Genomic DNA, 9,966 nt, shown 5'->3' on the forward strand with positions numbered 1-9,966 from the left:
TGCAAGGCAACAGCTCTACCAACTGCGCCACTGTGCAGCCTCTTTAATCTATTCAAGTAGATATTTACAAACCTGTCTGCTCAGGTAACCTGATGAAGTTCACAGATGTTCTCTGACTAAATCTGGTGATTCGTCTGTTTTTTGTAAAGCTTTGACTTGTTAATATCAAATTCACTCAGTTCTGACTTTCATTTAGGAAATATAAAACAAGAGAGCAGAAAAACATTTTAAATAATTTATTATCAGAAGGAGGCCATGATTAGCTTTTAAGCTGTTTCACATCTGATGTTAGTAGATTGCACGGCTTGTCATGGAGAGGCTTTTTTTACAAGAGGAAATAGATCTGTGAACATCTGCATGAGGATATGTTTATTTATTCGTTGTTGTTTTTTTAAATAGCCCAAAACAACAGCAGATATCCAGGAGCTGAGCCCTGTGGTGCACCCAGAGAACAGCAGCCTCACATTTCCTCAACCTGTAAAAACTCGTTTAGTAGATTTATATGTTTCGGTTTTTCTAATTGATATCAAATTTAAAATAAAAATAATAATTACACACAACTAGAACAATAGCTTTGGTTTTACTTTGTTTGGGAAATCAGAATGAGAAAAGTAAAGATTATATATTAGAAGAAGAGGCGATGATTACTTTTGAACTAACTTCAGGATCTGATGTTAGTGAGTAAATGCCCCTGAACGTTGGTYCTGAGAACARCTCAAACTCGAAACATTGCCATACTCTCCTCAGCCTTCCTGTTAGTCTTGCTCTCTCTCACCTTTGAGCAGCCTGAAGGAATCACTGACATGCTTCTGAATGTCATAGAAATAAAATKTTCCTTTTGAATAGCGTTTCTTACATCTCTGTCGTCATGTAGCATTCAGATGTTTCCCCGGTGAGTGTTTCATCAGTGTGTGACAGACGTCTGCAGGATTTGGAGCAGGAGCCGCCGCTGCGCCCTCCGTTACCCCTGGAGCTCCRGGAGATCCAGCAGGCTCAGGACCCGGGCCGTGTGTGGCCAGAGTCWCCGTATGAGGTGGGACTTTTATCATCGTTCATCACCAGAGGAGGCAGATAAACTCCGGTGCGTTTAACGTGTTTCTATGTTTCAGAGAATCTACGAGCATCCTGCTGATCCTGCCAACAGGAGAGGAACCATCCAGCCTGACCTGCTTAACGTGAAAGCACAGAGAGATGCAACTGGTTGGCACCAACACACACACCAGCAGAAACAAGGACACTTTGATTCTGACGTGTGCAGAGTGTTGATATCTATTAATAACAGCTTTCATGTATTTTTCATTGCGAAATCCTAACCTGCGTTCATTTGGGGAGGATTTTTGTTCCTCTTCTGAACTTAAACCCACTTTCCATGGTGTCTCATGTTGATTATTTTTCTTTTATATTTAGAACCCCAGTCTGGTTCAAAGTGGATCCCACCAGAAACAGCCAACCAGCCAACAAAGGTTTCATTCTTCTTCATTTCTGCCATGATAATCTGTGAAGTGGGCCAAAAGACGCTAAATATAGACGCAGTAAAAGCTGTTTTTTTTTTCATTGCAATCACAGCCAAATTCAAATTCTTTAGTTCTCCCATCCTCACTGCAATTAGGGCAKGTTGCAATACCAGCTATAGACGAGAGGGGGCGCCAGAGGCTCATGTTTCAACACAACCTTACAGCTCAGTTCCCCGGCACCCCACCCTTTACTCTCACACACACACACACACACACACACACACACACACACACACACACACACACACACACGTACACACTGCTTTTCTTGCAGTTTTCTACAGAATGCGAGAAGTAATTCACTTAAAACATGCTTTAAACCACAATTATATATTTCAAACAGCTTATGTTCTCTTCCTAGAAGATGAAAATGAAGATGAGTGAGGCAGAGCAGATTGAGAGGATGAAGAGGAATCAGGAGAGGTTGGCTAATAAGAGGAAACCTCCAGTGGCGACTCCRGGACCCCAGAATCAGAGTTCAGACACAAGACAGGAGGTTAGGCCCACAACATGTCGTTTTGAACCCAATTGAGATATAAATATATGTGATATTATGTCATAATTTAATGATTCAACTCTAATTTGCCAGGCGCCGTTTCCCTTGAGGGTGACCCGCGTTGTCACAGCTGTGCTTCCMTCCTCGCTCGTGGCCAGAAGAGTTTCTGTCGAGGATCCTCCAGCTGAGCTCGACGTTCCGCTGCCCGAACAAATCCTGCCGGAAAYGCAGCAGAAACCGACGGAACCGAGCAAAACACTCCTGAGCAAACCCGCCAGGCGGCTGCTTACGGAGAGCCTCGACTCAAACCAGGCCGCCGGCGAGCCGCACCAGCAGCAGACTGCAAAAAAGGCCAGCAGGAAACACCCGTCGGCGTCCAGGAGCTCCAGGATGGAGCCGCTTTTAGAAGTGAGCAGAGGCGACGGATCAGAGAGCCCGAGAAGTGAAGCTCAACACCTGACKGGGTCAGGAAGAGGTCAAGACAGCGCAGACGTCAAGGTGAGGAGGGAGCCGTCCGCTTCATCTCTGCAGGKGTGGATGAAGTGCTCAGCTCTAGTACTTCAGTACAAGTATCGATACTCATGGTAGCACCGTACTCCGCTACATGTAAAAGTTTACTCAATGACAGTCAGCCTTTATTGTCATTATGCTGAAAACACAACAACATTTACTTCAGTACAACAACAAAGAACAAYAAAAAAGACAAAAACAACAYAAGACATCAGTAGACAGACGCCTGAGGCTTYTTTTAGATGAGAACACTGCAAAAACACAAAATYTTACCAAGTATTTYTGGTCTAGTTTCTAATGCAAATAGCTGAGTACACATGAAGTAAGACRAAACTAACTTAARAGTAGCTTTATAGTGAGATACAGAGGCTTGTTTTAAGTAAATAATTCCTTAGTATTGGTGAAAAAAGTCTAGTTCCACTGGCGCTGTTACCTAGCAACCCCAGCCAAGTCCAGCCTGTTGCCTAGCAACCCCAGCCAAGTCCAGCCCGTTACCTAGCAACCCCAGCCAAGCCCAGCCCGTTACCTAGCAACCCAGTTCTAGTTCCACTGGCTGATTATTTCACTTAAAACATTTTCCCATGTTATAAGTGAATTTATCTGCCACTGGGACAAGAATGTTTTCATCAATAATAAGGGATTATTTACTTAAAGCAATGGGCTGTACGTCTTGCTGAAAAGTTTATTTTTAAGTTAGTTTGTCTTATTTGAAGTGTACTAAGATATCTGCACTAGAAACCAGACCAGAAATACTTGGWAAGATTTTGTGTTTTTGCAGTGAAAAAAATAACAACTTGAGGGGAAAAATTATATCTCACCTACATCTGAAAGTACTAAAAAGCCCAGATTGTATTTTCTAYACTTAAACTCCTTTAATTTACTTAATAAGCTAAATAAAAGTCCTCTAACCAGGCAGCTGAGGGGTCGTCGGCTGCTGACTTTGACCTGACTCCCGGTGTGAGCTCAGAGCAGCGCGAAGCCAAACTCCGACGAGTCGAACGGATACGAGAAAGAGTGATGAGAAGGTGGGTTTGCTTTGGGTGAGATGTGCAGGCACGCCCTGCGCAGAAGCAAACGTCCACAAATTGTTTGTCGTCCGTTTCTCAGCGCAGCCAGAGAAAGTTCTACATCAGACAGTCAGCGTCCAATCAGGAGAGAGAGGAAGGAAGTTCACCAGGCTCGCTCTGACTCGGCTGAAGGAAAATGGCCGACAGCAGGTACTGGAACTGACAGAACCACAACAAACAGAAAATAACTGAGTTACTGACAAATGATTCCCTCTTTCCAACCTCCAGGWRGTCATGGATGTCTGGATGATTTAAGCAGATCAGGAGATCTTCAAGGTGCAACGCYTCAGAGTTGTCATGAAGTTAAATCTAAAAGTCGGGTCCAGACTGAGAACAGAGCACAGCACAGTGGGAGAGCARAAGCTGCCAACAATAAAAGCAGACGCTCAGCGTCTCCGTATCACATCTCATCCATGACCGTCTACCAAAACGACGGAGCCAAAGGATTCATAAGCTGCAACGATGAGGAGCAGGAAAACCCCGAAGGACTCGCTGCAGAAGACAGAGAGGAGAAACTGAAGTCTTCCCACCTGAGAACAAAGTGGTTCCTGTCGACGAACCAGTGGCAGGGCTTCATACCGCTGCAGATGGAGCCGCTGTCTATCGAGGAGAACGAGGAACCCGACGCCCAGCCGTGCTCTGATGACGCCAACGACCTCAACGAGATGTCGGCGACGGTGACCGAAAGCCTGGAGAAGATGAAGGAGAACCACTCGCTCTTCTACAAGATCGCCTGCGACATCAGCATCTCCGACTCGGACATAAAGAGCGACGACCAAACGTCCTGCAGACCAGAGGAGGAAGAAGCGTTGGTCATCGAAGAACCGGCGAGGACCGGCGACGTTGAGGCGCCGCCTCATTTAGAGAGTTTGGATGGAAGAGGAGCAGCAGCTGAAAAGAAATCTCTGGAGTTAACGAGAGAAATGCAGGTGGATCCAACATCTGATCCAAGTGAACTAAATCCAGAAGAGCAATTAGGGCGGGGAGATGAAGTAAAAGTTTCAGAAACGGGAGCTTGTGTCCTGGAGACGGATTCTACTCAGGCACTGGAAGGCCACACAAAGACAGAGGAGAAACACCGTGTGAAGAAAGAGTCCGAAGATCTGAACACAAAGCAAGAGAGATGTGAGGAAACAAAGAAACGTTCCAGAGGAAGTAAAGAGACGAAGACGGATGAGGAAGACCGAGGAAACAGACGCTCCATCGGTGGAGCGACCGACTGCGATGGAGGAAGAATCATCCGGAGCGCGTCCTTCGGAAAGCCGAGGGTTACGGTCCTGAGGACGAGTTTGTAGATCGAAGGAAAGACGCCRTTCCATTCCGACCAACAACTTCATGGCATTTTATTTGGATTTTATGTGACAGACCAACTCAAAAGAGGGTATAAGTTTAATTTTACAAACACAAATCTGAATATTTGACCCCAGAAACGTTTGGTACGTCTGGAAAACCTGCAGAGATCCAGAGCTGAGAGGTGAATCTGTTCACAGGACGAATTTATGGAAGAGTGGTGAAAAGAAAGCCACAGGAAGTCCAAGTTCCTCTGTCTAATGCACAAAATGCTACGAGTGGCAAAACACTAACTCCTGGCCATCCCTACAGCAAAACCAGGTGGAGGGAGCATCATGCTGTGGGATGTTTTACTTTCAGCAGGTCAGAGGAAACCTGTCAGATKATATGAAAGAACAGAAGCTCGGGACAGAGATATTAAACAGATTGGTTTGACTCAAAACTCGTTAACATGTTAGAACGACCTAGTTAAAGTCCAAAAGATGTTTGGTAAGATTTGAAAATTGATGTTTATGGGAGAAATGTTCTAAATCATGCAGTTCTTTGATTTGGTCTTTATCTAAAATCCCAATAAAGATGAAGTTTGAGGTTGACTGAAATAGTTCAGCGGGTGTGAATACTTTCCCCTGGACATGATTGGACTGGGCCCAGTTGTGAGAACGTATAGCAGCAGAATAATGCATAACCATCAATAAACTTGAATGTTTTCATTTTACAGAACATAAAGGAGGATGTTGGTTGAAATCTGTCACCAGAAATCTTATTTATTCAAGTGAAATTGTGTTTTTTGCAACTAGACAGGTGCAATCATGTATCCTATTTAAATGCTAACACCTCCATTCCTTCTAATGTATGCGTCTAATACTCACTGCAGTTATATTTGATGGCTGTTTCTGTTGGCAACACAATCCTGTTTTTATCACTGTGAAAACTTGTTTTTTGTTTTTGTATCTCAGATGTCCTGAATAATATCGATGATAATAAAGCAGCAGCGTTGTGCACGCCGCGGCTCCGGCTGCTGTCAGAGCTTCACGTTTCCGCCTCGTCGTCTGCCAGGTCCCACATGTGCTGTAGGGTGCAGCTCTCCGCGGAGACCCGCCGCAGAATTACATGGAGCTCCTGCGAAAAAAAAAAGAAGCCTTTGTCACTTTAAATCCTCAGCGTGTCTCAGCCGATGACATCATTGTCTGAGAACACATTACATCACCCCTTCCCAGGCTCCCTCTCTCCCCCTCTCCCTCACTCTTAAAGACCGCACCACCTCATGTTTACTGAGCTCCACACACACACACACACACACACACACACACACACACACACACACACTGATCTACTGATCTGTTTGCAGATGCATATTTATGACAATAGCTTTAATGTATGAGCTGCTGGTGAAGTAAATACGTCTGTGGCTGCATGAAATATATCCATCCATCCATCCATCCATTTTCTTGCACCCTTTTTCCCTCAGTGNTCAAGGCAGGTGAGCCGATACTTTTGACAATTTAGTCTAATTACATACCAGACTAAAGAGTAGAAGGTTTCAAAAATATTGCATCTGGTCCCAATAAGGATCCTTGTGGRACTCCAACAGGACATGGGATCARTCYTYATGAATTCAGKGAGAAGCTACAGGGCTCCTTTGTGTAAATCAGTGGTTCTTAWCYTGGGTTCGATCRAACCCCAGRGGTTCGGTGAGTYGGTGTCAGGGGTTCGGCGGAGCCTCTGCCGCRGAGGTAAAGACGAACAAGAAGGGTTCGGTGAATGCGCATATGCAACTGGGRGGTTCGGTACCTCAAAAAAGGTTAAGAACCATTGGTGTAAATAAAGCCGTCTGAAACATTYATTTGTACGACTCTCYATTAGCCTGATAAATGGCCGACCAGCAGGGCCCAGACTGTGACCAAGAGCAGCTTGTAGAGGATGTAYTGTATGTGAATGAAAATGGTTATGGGGATGTGCTTCCAATCTGGCGTTTGTGTTTATATGTATTTTTTGCTTTTATGTATTTATTTATGGCTATTGTCCTTTCTGGATTTGCTGTGCTTATTGTTCTACTGCAGTTTTTGCCTCTGCTTCCTAGACAAATTTCTCCTACGGGAGACTAATAAATGATCTTATCCTCCAAACACACTGAGCGTTATTCAACATACGAGGTTTAATCCGCCGTTCCTGTGAACCCAGGTGGTGCACCAGGGGATGCGCTCATATTTCTTCAGCGCTGACACTCAGGAGGACATGTTGGGTTGGGTTCGAGCCCTGAGCCAATCAGCTGCGATGGAGCCAGACAGCACCATGAACAGGTATGACGCAGTTCAAAGTCACCATGACGTTCAGGATGACGCGAAAACAGCCCTGCAGGCGAGAAATGTACGATTATCGTACCAGACACATTRAAATTATCGTATTTTGAGGGAAATGATCGTCATAACTAAAATAGCAAGTCTATTGATGCGCTATAAGTACGGAATAGAGTCATCCGCAGACYCACCGTTCCGTTAGGCTAAAGTGTTAGTTTCTTTTTTTTCCTTTTCATCACTCATGGTGTGGGCGCAGCGGACTATTCAGCCAATYATGGTCGTTGTTCCGAGGCAAACGCATACACGTAGCTCACGATTGATTGGTTGGAGTTTCCAGCCAATCGTGTATCTGTTTCCGGTGAGAGACGCCTTCAGGGTCACAAAAAACTCTGAAAGACAGTTGCGACAGGCTGATTACAAACGCACATGCACGGAATGGTCAAATGATCAATTATGGCCTTTTTGGGGATTATTGATCGTACATCGCACAGAGGGCAAAATTATCGTAGAAATACGATAATTATCGTACACCTGGCGATGCTGCACGAACAGCTTTTTATGCAAAAACTCTGATCCGTTTAGGCGTTGCTCGAGTTATCAAGATTTTACGCAGCTTGGTGGCAGCAGTGAGTCCATGGACTTCCCCAGATCGCCCACAGAGNACTCCATGCAGAAAGACCGGGGCTGGGAATCGAACCCAGAACCTTCTTGCTGCAAGGCAACAGCTCTACCAACTGCGCCACTGTGCTGCTGGTGAAGTAAATACGTCTGTGGCTGCATGAAATATATCCAGTTACGTTTTTTTGCCACGTTTAAATGTTGCCTTCTATATTATATGTTAAAAGAATAATACTCGGAACAGAGTAAATGAGAGTTMATTTCATGCTGCAGAACAGGAGAAGGATCATTTAGGATGTGAGCTGTTGCGAAAGGAAGAAGTGTTTGGTTTTTTTCACATGGCTCTTTGCCCAGGGCATCACTCTGCTTAGGGGCTCTTGAGAAAACTGAACTACAGCTTCCAATTTGACTCATTTCTCCTATATTTAACRTTTACTGCCACATTGTCTTTAAATATTTAAAGGTTTATTTAACGTGTGAAAACACCAAAAGAGGTTTTTATTTAAGGTTTGAAATTCAAAACAAATGGAGAAAGTTTTTGTCCTGTATCAGGATGTATCATTAGCGCTCCAAATCAATATCTGTCACATCATATCACCACAGTGACGTCTTTTAAATGAGCTTAAATTACTTTTGTATAACACAAGTTTGGACATTGAGCAGATCAAAATAGTTTAAGTTTTTCATTTAAAAAATCCCATTTTTTAAAATTGGTTCTAAACTTCTTGAATCTTTAATTGGTTGCTGTTCAGACACAACTCCCAAATATTGTGTTCTGTATTTGTTGCATGTCATTTTGATGTTGAAATTTGTAGTTTATATTTTTTCCTGATTAACCTTAAGATGKAAAAAAACAAACCATTTACAAACATGTAATTTAATCAAAACTGGAAAATTCAACCACACTTGAAATGTGAGTAGAAAGCAGAAGTTTCAAGAAAATCACATCCTGGGTCCAGTAATGATGAATATGAACCTGTATCACTAACCAGTTATTGACCATAAATCACAGAGCATGAATCACTGAAACACAGACAGGAGCATGTTGAAGCACGATGGTGGCAGCAGCATGCTGTGGGATGGATGTTACGTCTTCAACAGGGACAACAAAACGTATCAGAGATGATCGGAAGATGGAGGTTCACCTCTAATGTAGCCAAAAGAAGTGGATTGTATACATATTGGCCTAGTCAAAGGCCAATATGAATCCTGAATCCAAATGACAATCGATCGCAACATCTGCTATACARAGGAGAACGAATATTAAATATAGAAAATAATAACAAGTAGTTTTCAGTTTATTTATATAACGCAAATTCTCAAGAAACTACACAAAAACAATTTCAGTCCAATCAAACGGACCCAGTTGATCCCGGTGATCAAACAGAACAGAATCCTCAGTCAGTTAATTCTCATTTTAGCTCACATTTAACTCCATGTGGTGAATTTGACACCATTTTCCTTTATTTAAAGGAAGAGTGTTGAAGTTGGAGGAGAAAACTCGGCCTGTATCTGGTAACTGTATATTTAATCAGCTGTTTGATTGGCCAATGACCGCCCGCGCGCGCGCGCGCGCCGGCGAGAGCGTGTCGCGCGCGCGTAAATCACAGAGATGCGGAGAATGCTGAGAGAATGTTTCTTTAAGACCCATTACCTCCCGATCCGGCTGAGGGGGAGTCTGTGTGGTAAGGTGGCGGATCGTCTCTCCCTGCCTGCCTGCGCCCTCCGCGCCTCCGCCTCCCGCCTTACATGTGGGGGGGGAAATAACGCGAAGGCTACTTTCGGAGAGCGGCGCTCACACCGAAATGGATGGATAAGGGGTTTCTAAAAACATTTTTTATTTATTTTTWAATTCCAGCATCAAACATGGACACTCCAGACTCCCCGCGATGACTGTGGTAAGGATGCAACTTCACACCGCCCCATCGCAACCCAGTTTCTGTTGACAAGAGGGAAAAAAACGGASAGGAGATGCAGAAACGGCGCAGAAGAGAAATGTGCACGTACTGGTGAAATGCATTGACTCCGCGGAAGGCAGGCGGTTCGGTCTGTGCATGTATGTGCGTGTTGGAGGGAGTCTCGGCTCGCATCAGACCAACTGTGCAACGCTCGCTGCTTTTGTCCGCGTCAGGGATTGACAGGTGTGTTGGCAACACTCAACAGCAGCATTTATG

At 44.3% G+C, this 9,966-nt stretch overlaps 3 protein-coding genes across 11 annotated transcripts in view; all 3 read left to right on the forward strand.

Annotated features, from left to right (window-relative positions):
- Positions 1-9,966, forward strand: part of LOC108165641 (pleckstrin homology domain-containing family A member 4-like) — a 32,886-nt gene that overhangs the window by 14,787 nt on the left and 8,133 nt on the right. The window contains exons 7-8 of the mRNA XM_017310685.1: positions 7,059-7,177; positions 7,757-7,857. Coding sequence (XP_017166174.1) covers positions 7,059-7,177; positions 7,757-7,857 — 220 coding nt within the window. The remainder of the gene's footprint in view (positions 1-7,058; positions 7,178-7,756; positions 7,858-9,966) is intronic.
- Positions 7-3,787, forward strand: LOC103481323 (uncharacterized). 2 transcript variants are annotated; one of them, XM_017301720.1, is made up of 7 exons: positions 7-1,033; positions 1,110-1,200; positions 1,408-1,463; positions 1,876-2,010; positions 2,104-2,508; positions 3,433-3,545; positions 3,633-3,757. In XM_017301720.1, the coding sequence occupies exons 4-7, from the start codon at positions 1,879-1,881 to the stop codon at positions 3,706-3,708; spliced, it is 726 nt and encodes a 241-aa protein (XP_017157209.1). In that variant the 5' UTR covers positions 7-1,033; positions 1,110-1,200; positions 1,408-1,463; positions 1,876-1,878; the 3' UTR covers positions 3,709-3,757. The 2 variants fall into 2 exon arrangements, with proteins under 2 accessions (XP_017157209.1, XP_017157208.1); XM_017301719.1 differs by having other exon boundaries at positions 38-1,033; positions 3,628-3,787.
- The window catches only part of LOC103481232 (liprin-alpha-3-like), a 38,845-nt gene continuing 38,277 nt past the window's right edge, over positions 9,399-9,966 (forward strand). For 4 of the 8 annotated variants that reach the window (XM_017310761.1, XM_008436582.2, XM_017310762.1 and 1 more), the window contains exon 1: positions 9,403-9,933. The gene's annotated coding sequence lies outside the window, so the exon portion shown is untranslated. Of the gene's footprint in view, positions 9,934-9,966 lie in introns of all 8 variants that reach the window. The other 4 variants (XM_017310764.1, XM_008436579.2, XM_017310760.1 and 1 more) reach the window with 2 other exon arrangements.

This window comes from Poecilia reticulata, linkage group LG19 (genome assembly GCF_000633615.1).
Source record: "Poecilia reticulata strain Guanapo linkage group LG19, Guppy_female_1.0+MT, whole genome shotgun sequence".
NCBI classification, from domain to species: domain Eukaryota; kingdom Metazoa; phylum Chordata; class Actinopteri; order Cyprinodontiformes; family Poeciliidae; genus Poecilia; species Poecilia reticulata.